Source organism: Mustelus asterias, chromosome 12 (assembly GCF_964213995.1).
Source record: "Mustelus asterias chromosome 12, sMusAst1.hap1.1, whole genome shotgun sequence".
NCBI lineage: Eukaryota > Metazoa > Chordata > Chondrichthyes > Carcharhiniformes > Triakidae > Mustelus > Mustelus asterias.
In genome coordinates, this window is record NC_135812.1 from 49,665,923 (window position 1) to 49,684,555 (window position 18,633).

The 18,633-nt window shown below is 45.6% G+C and overlaps 1 protein-coding gene across 1 annotated transcript in view; it reads left to right on the top strand.

Annotated features, from left to right (window-relative positions):
* The window catches only part of atp2a3 (ATPase sarcoplasmic/endoplasmic reticulum Ca2+ transporting 3), a 183,954-nt gene that overhangs the window by 142,197 nt on the left and 23,124 nt on the right, over positions 1-18,633 (top strand). Inside the window, 3 exon segments of the mRNA XM_078225189.1 lie at positions 124-336; positions 2,117-2,239; positions 14,686-14,904. Of these exon segments, the coding sequence (XP_078081315.1) occupies positions 124-336; positions 2,117-2,239; positions 14,686-14,904 (555 nt within the window).

Consider the following 18,633-nt stretch of genomic DNA (forward strand, 5'->3'; position numbering starts at 1 on the left):
ACTTGTGTTGGGCTCCACTGGAGCATTGCAGCAGGTCAGGGACGGACATGTGGGCATGAGAGCAAGGTGCTAAGTTAAAATGGCAAGCAGCAGGAAGTTTGGGTTTGAGTGTGGTTCTGACAGTATGAGCTAAACCTCGTGATGATTTCTCGGTGTGTTGGCTGTGCGGTGCTGATCCGTCTCTCCTTTTTACTCTTCTTCCAGGCCAAGGGAGTTTATGAGAAGGTCGGTGAAGCTACGGAAACTGCGCTCACCTGTTTGGTGGAAAAGATGAACGTTTTCAACTCTGATCTCAATGGCATCACCAAAGTGGAAAGAGCCACTTACTGCAACAATGTGAGCAATGGGCTATTGTCTCGCCACGATTTCCTCCTCATGGTTATAATATGGAGAAACAAGGCTGTGGTGATTGTAGCATGTTTAATAACAGCTAAGTGTTTCTGGGAGGTGCAACCAATAGTCTTTGGCTTTCAGTAAGTCACAGAAATGCAAGGAAGCACCCACATGCACCCATGACGTTTTGTCACTGGGCAAGCCAAGGTAGCTTAAATGCCATTAGGGTGAATTTCCATGGCCATTAGGGTGGCACGATGGCGCAGTGGTTAGCACTGCTGCCTCACAGTGCCAGGGACCCAGGTTCAATTCCAGCCTCTGGTTACTCACCGTGTCCGGGTTTCTTCCAGGTGATCTGGTTTCCTCCCACAATCCAAAGATGTGCAGGATAGTTTGATTGGCCATGCTAAATTAATCCTATTGTTAGGGGATTAGCAGGGTAAATATGTGGGGTTACAGGAATAGGGCCCGGGTGGGATTGTTGTCAGTGCAGACTCAATGAACCAAATGGCCGCTTCCTGCATTGTAGGGATTCTATGATTCCATGGCCACTATTATCCAATTCATACCTCATAATCCTGTCCAAATAAACACATGGAGATTGAAAAAAACTCTTCAAAGAAAGATCAGGTTATTAGAAGGCGATAAAGTTGTCAATCGAACAAGGCTAGCACTCCTCGGCAAACTGACAACTGTATCCACAGAAGCAGTTAAAACAGATAACCAGGCATTCATGTTTTTCCAGATGGCCTCATTATGAATGCTCAGCTGAGCACCAAGAATGGCTGTTGCACTGGGCTCAGTAGGTAATATTGGCACAGTTTGCAGGGGAGTGATAACTTTGTTTAATTTATACTTTTATTACCTGAACTTTGAAGAGTTTTTCATTGCCTGTGTGTTCATTTACATCAGATTGAGGTGTGAAGTGGATAATAGTTATTCGTCATTGATACTGTGAATGGCTCGATTGGTTGACAACTTCATGAGAAGATAAGGGGGCAATGTATATCAAAGGGCATTTTAAATGGTTTTGGTTTCCCACACAAGAGTAAAGTTGCATCATGTTTCACAACTCCTTTGAGATGCTGTAAACCCTGTCTACTAAGAGCAGACCCAGCTCCTTCAAAATTATGCAGGGGGAAAGGGGGGGGAGGGGGGGGGGGGCGGAGGGCGGAGGGGGGAGGGGGGGGGGGGTTGGTGGAGGTGGTGGCAGGGCCTGTAACAAAGCTGGAAAGGGTGGGGGTTGTGTGCGCTGGCTCACTACCCGCACCATTACCCTCTGCTGGCAAAACTTGGTGGAAACAGGAATGAGGGCAGGAATCCTAGAACTGGGTCCCACCCACTGCTTTTAATGGCCTCCTGACTCAGCCCAAATCTGTGATAAATCCAGACCCTTGTCACCTTTCCCACATTTTATTTAAATTAAAATGACCACAATTAGGTTTGAACTCGCATTGTCTGAATTACCTGTTCAGGAATATAACCATTGCAACTGGGTTACTCCTGGTCGGATATTCAGTCGCAAACACAGTCACAGGAGAAGGTTGTTGTTGAAGTTTGTTGAGTTTTTGCTCCTTTATGAACATCGGGGATTATTCTGGGAGAATTTACTGATGCCTGGATTCACAAAAATCTGTCCACCGGTGCTAACGTGCTTCTTGTGATTAGTTTTGAATATTTAGCTGATTTCTGGTTGACTCTTCCAGTGTGGTAATTATGTGAAGTTCCTCAGTGGCTTCCAATCTGTGGCTGACATTCTGACACAGATCTCACTCTCTCGTAGACCATCAAGCAGCTCATGAAGAAGGAAGTGACCCTGGAATTCTCCCGCGATCGCAAGTCCATGTCGGTCTATTGCTCTCCCGCCAAACCCACAGTGGGATCAGGAAACAGGATGTTTGTGAAGGTAAGAGGTCACCACTCAATGACAGAGAGAGGACCAGATTTTCACTGCCAGGTCAGGTGCGCAGAGTTGGGACGTTTTCCAACTAAAAACCCTGGAGTTGGAGTTTTTTGTTCTGAGGGGGGGGGGGTTGCAGACTAGATTAGAAGTCAGGCCCCTTGTCCCTGAACCGAGCCTGGAGGTTGCCAGGTGAGGACGCGAGCTGGGTGGAAGGCCATTGGATGAGCAGGTCGGCAGGGTGGAAGGCCATTGGGTGAGGACGCGAGCTGGGTAGAAGGCCATTGGGTGAGGAGGTCAGCAGGGTGGAAGGCCATTGGGTGAGGAGGTCAGCAGGGTGGAAGATGATTCAGTGAGGAGGTCAGCAGGATGGGAGGCCATTGGGTGAGGAGGTCAGCAATGTGGAAGATGATTCAGTGAGGAGGCGAGCTGGGTGAGATGCCATTGGGTGAGGAGGTCAGCAGGATGGGAGGCCATTGGGTAATGAGGTGAGCTGTGTGGAAGGCCATTGGGTGAGGAGGTCAGCAGTGTAGAAGGCCATTGGGCGAGAAGGTGAGCTGGGTGGAAGGCCATTGGGTGAGGAGGTCAACAGGGTAGAAAGCTATTGGATGAGGAAGCAAGCTGGGCTAAGGCCATTGAATGAGAAGGTGAACTGAGTGGAAGGAGTCCTCAGCGCTCCGACACTTTGTGAAAGATTGAAAAAAGACAATAAGACAATTAATATCCCTCCAACCTCACCACCTCCCCCCCCCCCCCCCCGCCCTGCCCAGACACCCACGGGGGGCACGGTAGCACAGTGGTTAGCACTGCTGCTTCACAGCTCCAGGGACCTGGGTTCGATTCCCGGCTTGGGTCACTGTCTGTGTGGAGTTTGCACATTCTCCTCGTGTCTGCGTGGGTTTCCTCCGGGTGCTCCGGTTTCCTCCCACAGTCCAAAGATGTGCGGGTTAGGTTGATTGGCCATGCTAAAATTGCCCCTTAGTGTCCTGAGGTGCGTAGGTTAGAGGGATTAGCAGGTAAATGTGTAGGGATATGGGAGTAGGGCCTGGGTGGGATTGTGTTCGGTGCAGACTTGATGGGCCGAATGGCCTGTTTCTGCACTGTAGAGTTTCTATGATTTCATCAGTCTATGACTCCCCAAGTTCCACCCATCCCAAGCCATTCTACCTCATGCCTCTGTGTCCATCCCCTATGGCACCCCCATATACTCAGTGCCAACCTTTGTCCTTGTATCCATAGTAAACAATTGACACTCAAGACTAAACTTTGTGAAAGTAAATAAGGGCAGGTCTATTTTAATACTGGACAACTCCCTTTGGCAGTTTATTTTGACAGTTCTGTTAACAGTTTTGATTAACCTGACATTAATGAGTTTCTGCACATTTTTGCCTACTGCGCACTCCTGGCCAACCGAAATCACACATCAGTGGAGGTAGCTGGTGATTGAAAAGGCCAGTGTCTCCATAACCCGTGCACACATTCCCCCCCCCCCCGCCGCAACCTGAGACTATTCCTGGCCAAGCGAGAATGGGAAGTGCCGTGTTCAGGAATGGGGCTTCCAATTTCTGGGCTCGTCTGCTATTTCCTGCTGCAATGGAAAGGCTCTCTGTCACGGTGAAAATCCCAGAGGGTCAGCCAGCACTAATTAGACTCAGACACCCCTGTTGCCAGTGAGTCAAGCAGCAGGTCAAAGTCAAATCACAGGAGGGGAAAGAATCACAAGAAAATTTGAAGGACACTTTGAATGTGGCAATATCAGTGACACACTGAAAATTAATAGCTTCCTCACCATGATGAATTCCAGTCCTGACAAAGGACTGGAATGCTGTATTCACTCTTCAAGTCTTGCCATGGTATTATTTGTTGTGGACTTTCTTGCCTTGCCATTATAATACAAATTTAATATAGAAGTTCAGAGGCGTCAGGAGAGGTCCAGAATTGTCTTTCAAAAGTTAGTTTAAACATGAAGTGAAAACCTGGCAGGGTGACTGACTGTTTAAATAAGACATTGATTATGTTTTCTTTTAATCTTTGACTTTGTGAATTGGTACTGCCTTTGGAGCAGGTCCACAGGATCAGCGGCACAGTGGTTAGCACTGCTACCTCAGAGCGCCAGGGACCCGGGTTCAATTCCCAGCTTGGGTCACTGTCTGTGTGGGTCTTCACATGCTTCACATTCTCCTCGTGTCTGCGTGGGTTTCCTCCGGGTGCTCCGGTTTCCTCCCACAGTCCGAAAGACGTGCAGGTTAGGTGATTTGGCCGTGCTAAATTCTCCCTCAGTGTATCTGAGCAGGTGCCGAAGTGTGGCAACTAGGGGATTTTCACAGTAACTTCATTGCAGTGTTAATGTAAGCCTACTTGTAACACTAATAAATAAACTTTAAAACTTAACAATTTAGGTAGGAGATCCGGGAGTCCTGTTTGATCTTTCGCCCATTCATTTTGAAGATGGGAAAATCCTACCAGGTGCACAGGGTACCCAATATTCACACCCAGCAGGCTGGCGCATTTTTACACTGCCATTTATTACACGAGCAGCCCTTGAATCTAAAAGGCTGTGCCATGCAATGATTTGCCTAATTGGTTTTTCAATTGGGTCCATTGTATTCATGCTTTCTACCGCAGCAACCCTTGTTAAATACGGGTGCCCTTGGCAGCTGTCCAGATGTGCCATGTATATTGCAGTCTGGTGTCTGCTCACCCCCCCTGATGTTTATGGGAGCTGTAGTGGGATTTCCTCACACTCACATGGCAGGAAATGAGACCAGGAGTGCCATCTGTCATTTTTACAAGAGTGACTTCACATTAGACTCAGTTCAAGGCCTCATTTTAACAAAGAACAAAGAAAATTGAGTACATGGGACTTAATAGGATGGAGGGTTATAGGTAGGCCTAGAAGGTAGGGATATGTTCGGCACAACTTGTGGGGCCGAAGGGCCTGCTTGTGCTGTAGTTTTTCTATGTTCTATGTAAAATTACAGCACAGGAACAGGCCCTTCGGCCCTCCAAGCCTGCACCGACCATGCTGCCCGACTTAACTAAAACCCTTTACCCTTCCAGGGACCATATCCCTCTATTCCCATCCTATTCATGTACTTGTCAAGATGCCCCTTAAAAGTCACTTTCGTATCTGCTTCCACTACCTCCCCCGGCAACGAGTTCCAGGCACCCACTACTCTCTGTGTAAAAAAATCTGCCTCAGACATTGACTAGTAGTTGACTCTTCCATCCTGGGGAATAAGCTTCTGACTATCCACTCTGTCCATGCCTCTCATAATCTTGTAGACTTCTATCAGGTCTCCCCTCAACCTCCGTCGCTCCAGTGAGAACAAACTATGTTTCTCCAACCTCTCCTCATAGCCAATGCCCTCCATACCAGGCAACATCCTGGTAAATCTTTTCTGTGCCCTCTCCAAAGCCTCCACATCCTTCTGGTAGTGTGGCGACCGGAATTGAACACTATATTCCAAGTGCAGCCTAACTAAGGTTCTATAAAGCTGCAACCTGACTTGCCAATTTTTAAACTCAATACCCCGGCCGATGAAGGCAAGCATGCCGTATGCCTTCTTGACTACCTTCTCCACCTGCATTGCCACTTTCAGTGACCTGTGTACCTGTATACCCAGATCCCTTTGCCTATCAATACTCTTAAGGGTTCTGCCATTTACTGTATATTTCCTTTCTGTATTAGACCTTCCAAAATGCATTACCTCACATTTGTCCGGATTAAACTCCATCTTCCATCTCTCCGCCCAAGTCTCCAACTGATCTATATCCTGCTGCCTCCTTTGATGGTCCTCATCGCTATCCACAAATCCATCAACCCTTGTGTCGTCCGCAAACTTGCTAATCAATCCAGTTACATTTTCCTCCAAATCATTTATATATCTTACAAACAGCAAAGGTCCCAGCACTGATCCCTGAGGAACACCACTTGTCACAGCCCTCCATTCAGAAACACACCCTTCCACTGCTACCCTCTGTCTTCTTTGACCGAGCCAGTGTTGTATCCACCTTGCCAGCTCATCTCTGATCCCATGCGACTTCACCTTCTGCACCAGTCTGCCATGAGGGACCTTGTCAAAGGCCTTACTGAAGTCCATGTAGACAACATCCACTGCCCTACCCTCATCAATCATTTTCATCACTTCCTCGAAAAACTCGATCAAGTTCATGAGACACGACCTCCCCTTCACAAAACCATGTTGCCTCTCACTAATATGTTCACTTATTTCCAAGTGGGAATAAATCCTGTCTCGGAGAACCCTCTCCAATAATTTCCCTACCACTGATGTAAGGCTCACCAGCCTGTAATTACCTGGATTATTCTTGCTACCCTTCTTAAACAAAGGAACAACATTGGCTATTCGCCAATCCTCTGGGACCTCCCCTGCAGCCAGTGAGGATACAAAGATTTCTCTCAAGGCCCCAGCAATTTCCTCCCTTGCAGAGAATTTAGCAAAGAATAAATCTGCCTCCAGCTGAGACACTTATCGAAGCTAATGTTTTTCAACTGTGAGACGATTGTCTGCTTTTCCCTCACCCACTGCCCTGTTAATTGGTCTCCTTGATTTCCTCTTGTCCCACTTGCATTACGCAACTTAATTTTGGAGGCTGCCCCAGGAAGGTGTGTTTGCGCTGCCCCCAGTGAAAGCCACTATACCCAGAGGTTTGAGTTGTGATGTTAGATGTATCTGTCCTGAACCCATGGCTCCTTGGCAGCAGGGCATTGAGAGTGGATAAAGAAACCGGGGTTCCTGTCATGTGCTGACAAAGTGAAAGATTTTGTCTTAAACACACAAACAGAAAAGCTCGCAATGATTACTGGTTTGCAATGGTCAGAATCACCACTCATTGACAACTTGTGGTGAACAGAAAAACAAACCTTCATTTCTTTAGCATCATTCATGACATCAGAATATCCCAGAGTACTTTGCAGCCAATGAAGTAATTCTGAAGTGTCGTCACTGTTTTAATGTGGGGAAACAAGGCAACCAATGTACACACAGCAAGATCCCACAAACAGCGTTGAGACCAATGGTCAAACAATCTGTTATTGGCAATTTGGTTTGAGGGATAACTTTTGGCCAGGACACTGAGAGGGAGGGTGGAAGATACTTTTTCAGAACGTCAGTGCAGATTTGATGGGCCGAATGACGGCCTCCTGCACTGTAGGGATTCTGTAGTTAATAATTTGATTTGATTTATTATTGTCACGTATTGGGATACAGTGAAAAGTATTGTTTCTTGCACGCTATACAGACAAAGCATACCGTACATAGAGAAGGAAAGGAGAGGGTGCAAAATATAATGCTACAGCCATAGAATCATGGAATCCCTACAGTGCAGAAGGAGGCCATTCGGCCAATCATGTCTGCACCAACCACAATCACTCCCAGCCCCTATCCCCATAGCCCCGTGGTATTTACCCTGCTAGACCCCTGACACTAAAGGGCAATTTAGCATGGCCAATCAACCTAACCCGCACATCTTTGAACTGTGGGAGGAAACCGGAGCACCCGGAGGAAACCCACACACACACACGAGGAGAATGTGCAAACTCCATGCAAACAGTGACCCAAGCCGGGAATCGAACCCAGGTCCCTGGAGCCCTGGGGCAGCAGTGCTAACCACTGTGCCACCATGCCATGTCATAGCTAGGTGTAGAGAAAGATCAACTTAATATAAGGCAGGTCCATTCAAAAGTCTGATAGCAACAGGGAAGAAGCTGTTCTTGAGTCAGTTGATACGTGACCTCAAACGTTTTGTATCTTTTTCCTGACGGAAGAAGGTGGAAGAGAGAATGTCCAGGATGCGTGGGGGTCCTTGATTATGCTGGCTGCTTTGCTGAGGCAGCGGGAAGTGCAGACCAAGTCAATGGATGGAAGGCTTGTTTGCGAGATGTACTGGGCTCACCTGAAAGATGGCGGCCCTGCACAGTGCAGCCTCTCTCAATTCTGCATCACTGGCGTGAGACTTGAACCTACATCAACAACTTGAATTTATATGGGACCTTTAACATGATAGAATGTACCAAGCCACTTTACAAGAGTCTTGTGGATCAATATTTGACAGCAATGATCTGCAGATGACCATAGGAATGGTCAAAGAGATATATTTTAAGGAGTACCTTAAAGTAGCAGAGAGAGGTGGAAAAGCAGAGAGGTTTAAGGAGAGAATTCCAGAGCTTGGGGACTTTACAGCTGAAACCATGGCCATCAATGGTGGAAGAAGTAAAATCATTAATGCTTAAGAATCCAGAAGTGACAGAGTGCAGAAATTTGTATGAGTGGTGTTGTGGGGCTGAAGGAGATCACAGAGGTAGGGAAGGATAGCACGGAGAGATTTGAAAATAAGGAAGCAAATTTTTAAATGCAGGCGTTATTTAAGATGATGTCAGTGTGGATCAGTGAAGCCCACAATTCTCCGAGATGTCTGCACTCATCTAATTCTGGCCCCTTGAGCACCCTCATTGTAACCACTCCACTACCGGTGTCTGTGCCTCCAGTTTGCCGATGCCCCAAGTTCTGGAGTTCCCTCCTTACACCTTTCTGACTCTCCACCTCACTTTCCCCCTTAAGATGCTCCTCAAAACATTCCTTTGTAGTCACCCAACCTAATACCTCCTGATGTGGCTCAATTTGAAGCTTGTTTCAGTAAATGGTTTTGTAAATGGTGAGAGATTGCTAGGCTCTGAGGTGCAGAGGGATCTGGGTGTCTTAATGCATGAATCACAAAAGGCTAGTATGCAGGTACAGCAAGTAATTAGGAAACTAATAGAATATTATTGTTTGTGAGGAGAATTGATTACGCAAGTAGGAAGATTATGCTTCATTTGGTCTCCTTATTTAAGGAAAGATATAGGTGCATTGGAACCTGTTCAGAGAAGGTTTACCAGACTAATGCCAGGATTGGACGGGTTGTCTTATGAGGAAAGGTTAGAGACATAGAAACATAGAAAATAGGAAAATTGGGCCCTTCGAACCTGCACCACCATTCAATATGATCATGGTTGATCATGCACTCCCGCTTTCTCTCCATACCCTTCGATCCCTTTAGCCACAAGGGCCACGTCCACCTCCCTCTTGAACATATCTAATCAACTGGCCACCATCAGGAACATTCTTCCAACATCTAGCCTGTCTAGTCCCATCAGGATTTTATATTTTTCTTATGAAATCCCCTCTCATTCTTCTAAATTCCAGTGAGTACAAGCCCAGTCGATCCAGTCTCTCTTCATATGTAAGTCCTGCCATTCCAGGAATCAGTCTGGTGAACCTTCGCTGGACTCCCTCAATAGCATGTCCTTCCTCAGACTAGGAGACCAAAGCTGAAATACTCAAGATGCAGCCTCACCAAGGCCCTGTATAACTGTAGCAAGACATCCCTACTCCTATACTCAAATCTTCTTGCTGTGAAGGCCAGCATGCCATTAGCTTTCCTCACCGCCTGCTGTACCTCAATGCCAACCTTCAGTGACTGTTCCACCATGACACCCAGGTCACATTGCACTTCCTCTTTTCCAAAACTGCCACCATTCAGATAATAATCTTCCTTCCTGTTTTTGCCACCAAACCTCACATTTATCCACATTATATTGCATTTGCCAAGTACTTGCCCACTCTGCCAGCCTGTCCAAGTCACCCTGCAGCCTCTTAGCATCCTCCTCACAGCACACACTGCCACCCAGCTTAGTGTCATCTGCAAATTTGGAGATATTGCATTCAATTCCTTGGCCCAAATCCTTAATGTATATTGTGAATAGCTGGGGTCCCAGCACTAAACCTTACAGTACCCCATTAGTCATTGCCTGCCACTCTGAAAAGGACCCGTTTATTCACACTCTCTGCTTTCTGTCTGCCAACCAGTTCTCTGTCCACGTCAATACATTACCCCCAATACCATGAGCTTTAAGAGGCAATGTATTGACATGGATAGAGAACTGACTAATACTAGGAATGGCTGGGTTGTCTTATGAAGAAAGGTTAGGTTTGTATCCACTGGCGTTTAGAAGAGTAAGAAGCGACTTGATCAAAACCTTTAAGATCCTGAGGGGTATTGACAGGGTGGATGTGGAGAGGATGTTTCCTCTTGTGGGAGAATCAGGAACTAGGGGTCACTGGTAAAAAATAAGAGGTCACTCATTTAAAATGGAGATAAAGAATATGTCTTTCTTTCAGAGGGTGGTGAGTCTCTGGAACTGTGTTCCTCAAAAGGCAGTGGAAGCAGCGTCTTTGAATAATTTTAAGGCAGAGCTGGAGAGATTCTTGATTAATAAAGGGGTGAAAGGTTACCAGGGGTCGGCGGGAATGTGGGGTTGAGGTTACAATCAGGTCAGAGATGATTTTATTGGATGGGAGAGCAGGCTCGATGGGCTGAGTGGCCTCCTCCTGCTCCTAATTCATACATCCATAAGTTACTTTTTATCACTTGTGTGAAGCACTGAGGGATATTTGATGGCATTGAAGGCACTATATATAAATAAGATGTTGTTGAAATGGGTGTGCAGGATTTGGTAATGACGTTTTTAACGAGTTTTCGAGTGTGGGAAACCAGTGTGGAGTGCATTGGAATAAGGAAGTCTGAGCGCACATTGAGGATTTCATCTGCAGATGAGCTGAGGCAGGAGCCATGTTAGGAAGGTGGAAATCGGTAGCCTTGTGATAGGAAGTCCAACTCATTATCAAATATGATATTAAGATTACAAACAGCCTCATAGTTTCCAGGGAAAGGCGTGGCATCAGTAGCTAAGAAACAAAGACTGTGATTTTCCAGTCTCGGCGAGCTGGGTCTCGAGGTGAGCCAGCCAAAAGTCCATTGACTTTGGCAGGGCTGGAAAATTCCACCTGCAGGCAGGGCTGGGAAATCCCATAGGTTGTGGTGAGGACTGAAGACAATGGCTTCTGTCGTCTTGATATGTAATGGAAGAAATTTCTGCTCATCAAGTACTAGATGTCAAACTAACAGTCTACCAACCGATTGACTTCGAAGCCAGAGTGATAGCTCTGAGCCAAGATGACATTTTAAAAAGTTTTAGAAATATCTCCTCTTGTGTATTCATCCAGCACCCCCAGCTTTTACACTACGCACACAACTGAAAAAGCCATCAGGGGGCACATCTGCACCAAGCATTCTCAGGGGCAGGCTGCAAAAGGGGCTATGTGAGTGGATGCTGATGATTCTATTCCTTTCATTTGTTTTCTCCTCTCCCTTCTAAATTCAATACCATCAAGCATGACCCTGGGCTAGGCGGAGACTTGCAGACAGGGGTTATCCAGAGAGAATTAATGTAATTTAAATCAAAAGGCCAAATAGTACTTAGTAAATATTGACACACAAAGCCTCTCATACTCTCTCAAAGTCTCTCACTTGCGCACACTCAGTCACATGTTTTTTGATTTGATTTATTATTGTCACATGTCTTGGGATGCAGTGAAAAGTATTGTTTCTTGCATGCTATGCAGACAAAACACTCCATTCATAGAGTACATAAGGGAGAAGGAAAGGAGAGGGTGCAGAATATAGTGTTACAGTCACTGCTAGAGAAAGATCAACTTAATATAAGGTAAGTCTATTCAAAAGTCTGATGGCAGCAGGGGTGAAGCTGTTCTTGAGCCAGTTGGTACGTGATCTCAGACTTTTGTATCTCTTTCCTGATGGAAGAAGGTGGAAGAGAGTATGGCACACACACACATGCACACGCACGCACACACCTCCCTCATGCACATACAGACACACACACATCTCTCTCATGCATACAGACACGCACATATCTCTCTCATGCAGATACAGACACACACACATCTCCCTCATGCACATACAGACACACACACATCTCTCTCATGCATACAGACACGCACATATCTCTCATGCACATACAGACACACACACATCTCTCTCATGCATACAGACACGCACATATCTCTCTCATGCACATACAGACACACACACATACACACACACGTCTCTCATGCACATGCAGACACACGCATCTCTCATGCACATACACACACCTCTTTCATGCACAAACACACACACACATCTCATGCACATACAGACACACACACACACACTTCTCTCTCATGCGCTCTCACACACAAAGCCACACACATGCACACACACTGAGTGTTGCTCCAAATTAAGAGGGTGCACACTTGGGGAATTTTCTTTTCACACTGTTGGCAGAAGTGGAAGTGAAATACTGAATAGTAACCAGAGGGGATGGGAAGGCGAGGGGTGAAATACTGAAACCTTTAATCAAATAATGAAATCTTGGAAAACAGCAGCTGGCCTGTAGTTGCTGGGCTTACCCAAGGATACAAAGGGAAGCCAGCATGGATTTCTTAAAGGAAGATCATGTTGAATTAACTTGCTAGAGTTGTTTTTGAAGAGATGAAGAGACGGTCGATGAGGACAATACTGTTGATGTGGCGTACAAGGGCTTCCAAAAGGTGCCTGATGCAGTGTCACACAGCAGACCTGGAAGAGAAGTTACAGCTCATAGAATAAGAGGAACATGGATATGGAATTTGCAGGGTGACAGGAAACCATGACTCGGTGTCTTTTTGGGCAGGAGGAAGGTTTGTCGGGGTTGGTTTGGGATCCTTGCCTTTCCTGATGTATATTAATGACCTAGACGTTGGTATAAAGGGCACAATTTCAAAACTTAGAACATTGTGAACTGTGACAGGGATTGTGTAGAACTTCAAATGGACACAGACAGGAAGCAGAAGAACCTTGGTGTATGTGTGTGTACATCAGTGAAGGTGGCAGTACAAGTTGAGAGCGTGACTGACAAAGCACACAGTATCCTAGGCTTTATTAATAGGGACATAAAGTACAAGGGCAGAGAGGTTATGTTGAACTTGTGTAAATTACAAGCTCAGCCTCCGCTGAGCTAGTAATTTATACAATGATGAAGACAGATTGAAGAAACTGTTTTCCTTGGAGAAGAAAAGGCTGAGAGGAGATTTGATAGAGTCAAAAACAAGAGGAGTAGAAGGGAAAAACTGTTCTCACTGGTGAAAGGATCGAGAATGAGAGGACACAGAATTAAAGTAATCAGCAAAAGAAGCAAAAGTGATACAAGGAGATACTTTTCACATAGTGCATGGTAAAGGCCTGGAATGCACTACCTGAGAGTGTGGAGGAAGCAGATTCAATTGATGCATTCTGAAGGGAATTAAACTATCTGAAAAGGAAGAATGTGCAGGGTTGCAGGGAGAGAGTAGGGGAATGGTACTGGAGAGCCAGTACAGACATGATGGGCTGAATGGCCGCCTGCTCCATACCTATTCCATGATGTAACTTTCTTAAATTGAGTGATTTCAATAGAATGGCTGAGAAAAGACAGTTTTCTTTTGTTAAGAAGTGAATGATGAGAGGTTTCAATTTATAATTAGCACTTAGAGAGGGCTAAGAGATATCAGAATACTTGCTAATGCGAGTGGTCAAGGCAAAGACCATTGCATCCTTTAATGAAAGGCTGCTGATGATACAGGGATGATGGGGAGAGAGGAAGATAGTGCTTTAACCTCTTCTGAGTGAAGTAACAACATACTGTTGTGATTCATACAGATTTGTATCCACATACATATAAGTCCCTGTGGATCATATTTTAGAATTTGAAGCAGACTTTAATTCTAAACTGAGCTGTGTAGTTTACCCTGAGCTACTTTACCCATTTCTACCAGTCATGGTGCATGCCTAATGCAGTATTTGTATTTTAACAAACTGAGGGGAACACAGACAGAGTCCAGTTCTTCTGATGATATTAAAATACAAGAACATAAAGTTATAAGTTTATTAATGTCACAAGTAGGTTTACATTAACACTGCAATGAAGTTACTGTGAAAATCCCCTAGTTGCCATACTCTGGCACCTGTTCGGGTACACTGAGGGAGAATTTAGCATGGCCAATGTACCTAACCTGCATGCCTTTTGAACTGTGGGAGGAAACTGGAGATCCGGAGGAAACCCACGCAGACATGGGGAGAATGTGCAAACTCCACACAGGCAGTGACCCAAGCCGGGAATCGAACCCGGGTCCCTGGCACTGTGAAGCAGCTATGCTAACCATTGTGCCACTGTGTCACCCTATAGGATCCGGATTAGAATATATTGCACTGCCATTCAATAAGATGATGGCTGAGCTAAGACGTAACTCCATTTCCTTATTCTTTCCCCATATCGATTGATTCCCTTAGTCCCTGAGAGTCCAGCCATCTCAAGTATCGAATCAACTCAACAACTGAGTATCACAAGTTCAAGAATTCCAAAGACATTCCCACTGAAGAATAGAAATTAGAGTTTGTCTGAGTTTTATATTCAATTAAAATTACAGCAGTGGGCATAAAGCTTTCGGCTTATAAAATGGTCAAAACCAACAGTTATCTGAAACCTTGCAGCAAACCAATTACTACTTGTCTGATGAAAGCACTTTGTTCCTCAGGGGGCTCCAGAAGGAATCATTGAGCGCTGCAGCTTTGTCCGGTATGGTACCGCCAAGGTGCCTCTGACACCTCGTTTGAAGGAAAAGATATTGACTGTGATCAAGGAATGGGGAACAGGACGAGATACCCTTCGCTGCCTCGCATTAGCAACCCGTGATCACCCACCCAGGAAAGAGGACATGGACTTGGAGGATGCTGCAAAGTTTGCCCAATATGAGGTGAGAGTTGCTTCACTTCACTCTGTGGTAAAATGTGGCTGTGGAGGAGTGAGGACAGGCGATTAGGGATGGGAGCAGAACGACCTTATTCTGTCCTTATAATGTACCTTAACCACCAGCGTCACAAGAGCACTCTGCCCGGTACTGATGTGAGTGTTCCCAATCCCTCATAAATTAGTCTTGTGTGAGAGCAGAGAGTTAGGGTCTGTTTGGAAGTGATGTGGCTCAGTGATCAGTTGCTCTACCCGTCAAGATGCGAGCATTGCAACTGTACCGGTCCTGAACCATAGGAACATTTATAGTTAAGGGAGAAAGGGATGTCTTCAATCCAGGCTGGTCAAACTGCTGCTTCCTCAGATCAAAGACCCTCGCGCTCTGCGATTTGGCCCATTGACACAAATACAAATTTCTGTTTTCGCTTCAAAGATCTTTTTGAAATTGGTGTAAAAGGTGGCTAAGTTATAAAATGGCAAAATTCAACCGGCAACAAAGCAAAAGCTGATGAAATTGGTGGGGGAGGGGGAGGCAGTGGAGAGGAGGTGAGGGGGAGGAGACAGCGTATAATTGTAACGTCACCGGACTAATGATCAGTCCAGTGGCCCAGGCTAATGTTCTGAGGACATGCGTTCAAATCCGACCAGGAGAGCTGGTAGAATTTAAATTCAGTTAACACATCTGGAATATAAAGCTAGTCTCAGTAGTCATACAATGCAGAATACGCTCTTCGACCCACTGAGTCTGCACCGACAATAACTACCACTAAAGGCACGCACATTTCCATTTTCCTGCACTTGTCCCACATCCTTGAATGTTATGATATTTCAAGTACTCATCCAAGTACTTTTTAAAGGTTGTAAGGTTTCCGGCCTCCACTACCTTCCCAGGCAGTGCATTCCAGATTCACACCACCCTCTGAGTGAAAAAGTTTTTTTCCTCAAATCCCCTCTGAATCTCCTGCCCCTCATTCTAAAACTATACCCCCTCGTGATTGACCCCTCAACCAAGGGATGTCCCCCCCTTAGTCTTATCTGCTCTAAAGAAAACAATCCAAGCCTATCTAGTCTCCCAATTCTCTCTCAACACCATTGTTGATTGTCTCAAAAGCTCATTTGGTTAATTAATGGCTTTTAGCGGGGGAAATCTGCCGTCCTTACCCGGCCTGGCCTACATGTGACTCCAGAGCCAGAGCAGTGTGGTTGACTCTTAACTGGACTCTGAAATGGCTTAGCAATTCACTCGGATTCAAGGGAAAATAGGGATAGAACATAGAACATTACAGCGCACTACAGGCCCTTCGGCCCTCAATGTTGCGCCGACCCGTGAAACCAATCTAAAGCCCATCTAACCTACACTATTCCAATATCATCCATATGTTTATCCAATGACCCTTTAAATAGACAACAATTGGTGGCCTTGTCAGCGACACCTGCATCCCGTGGAAGAATATATTAATAAAGTCATTCCTTTGATGGCAGAAACAACTCTTCAAGCACAAGCCTCTTCAATCTGATGACTGAACCATCAGAACCATCCATTGTAACATGTGCAACCCAGTCTGGGAGGGAATATATACAAAGGAAATAACAATTTCTAGCCATCAGCACTTTATTGGAAGGTATAGCATCTGATATCTGAGTTTCATTTCAAACAAAATAGTTCTGATATAAAAGAAGCCCCAAAGGTATAAAAGGGCAGATTTGGATTCTTATCTTTAGTTCAACAGATTCCAAGCCTGTGTCAACACCAATCGATATCTATTTGTGTAAGCCTATTTTTAAAAATCAGATATTTCAACAGGACGTGTATTAAATATATATACAAAATATATACTAGCCTCTTATGGACTGATTGAGTTTTATTTTTAAGTAATGCTGCATTAGAACCTTGCTATGTTCTTTAACTTCTGGTACAGTGGTTAGCACTGCTGCCTCACAGCACCAGGGACCCGGGTTCAATTCCGGCCTCGGGTCACTGTGCAGAGTTTGCACGTTCTCCCCTTGTCTGCGTGGGTTTTCTCTGGGTGCTCCGGTTTCCTCCCACACTCCAAAGACGTGCAGGTTAGTTGATTGGCCATGCTAAATTGTCCTTAGTGTCAGGGGGTTTAGCAGGCTAAATATGTGGGGTTATGGGGATAGGGCCTGAGTGGGATTGTTATGCAGACTCGATGGGCTGAATGGCCTCCTGTGCACTGTAGGGATTCTATGGTTCTATTCTATGATTCTTATGACATCACTTCGATCGATGAGCTGATTAATGGTATTGCTATCTGTCAGACCTTGCTATGTGCCATTTGGATGGTGCTTTTTCTACTTTACAACAGCGTCTATAATTTAAAAGTACTTTGGCCTTGCTCATTGTGTAACTGCTGATTGGGAGTGACTCAATCTTAATAACAAGAAGCTGTGATTCTGAGCCCACAGAGGTTTAGCAAGTGACTCCAGGCTGAATATTTGGACTTGTAGTGAAAGACAGAGAGTGTGACCAGTTAGTGAGCCACTATGAGTTGACAGACAGAAGCTGGAGGCTGTGTGACGGGAAGCTCTTCGAATGGTGGAAATCGTTGACAAGGAGATTGGCGTGGGTCGGAGTGTGAGTCTGAATGCGGCAGAGGGTGCAGAGCAGGGGACAGAGTGCAGGGCAGAGCGGGAGGCTAGCAGCTTCATAAATAGTCCTCAATCACTGAACGACTCGTTATTGGAAACTATGTGAGAAGATCACAACAAGCCTGCACAACAATCCCACCCAGGCACTATACCCGTAACCCCACATATTTACCTTGCCCGTAACCCCACATATTTACCCCTGACACTAGGGTCAATTTAGCATGGCCGATTCACCTAACTTGTATATCTTTGGAGTGTGGAAGGAAACCGGAGCACCCAGAGGAAACCCACGCAGACACAGGGAGAACGTGCAAACTCCGCACACAGTGACCCGAGGCCGGAATCGAACCTGGAAAGGTCCCTAACGCTGCGAGGCAGCAATGCGAACCACTGTGCCACCGTGTCACCCCATAAGATATAGGACCAGAAGTCGTCCATTTGGCCCATTGAGTCTGTTCTGTCATTCAATGAGATCATGACTGATCTGACTTTCCGCCTTATCCCCATAACCCTTTATTCCCTTACTGATAAAAAATTGATCTCAGCCTTGAACATACTCAATGAGCCAGCCTCTACAGCCCTGTGCAGTAAATATGTGTAAATAATTCCACAGTAAATAATTCCACAGATTCACTACCCTCAGAGTAGAAATTCCTCCTCATCTCTGTTTTAAATGGGTGAATACAGTAAGAAGTTTAACAACACCAGGTTAAAGTCCAACAGGTTTATTTGGTAGCAAAGGCATTTGCTACCAAATAAACCTGTTGGACTTTAACCTGGTGTTGTTAAACTTCTTACTGTGTTTACCCCAGTCCAACGCCGGCATCTCCACATCATTAAATGGGTGATCCCTGACTCTGAGATTATGCCCTCTAGTCCTAGACTCTCCCACAAGGGGAAACATCCTCTCAGCATCTACCCTGTCATCCCCTGAGAATCCAATATGTCTCAATAAGGTCGCCCCTCATTTTTCTAAAGTCCAATGAGTACAGGCCCAACCTACTCAGCCTTTCCTTGTAAGAAAATTCCTCCATACCCTGGATCGACCTAGTGAACCTTCTCTGGACTGCATCTAATGCCAGGACATCTTCCCTTAGAAAAGAGGACCAAAATTGTTCATCGCATT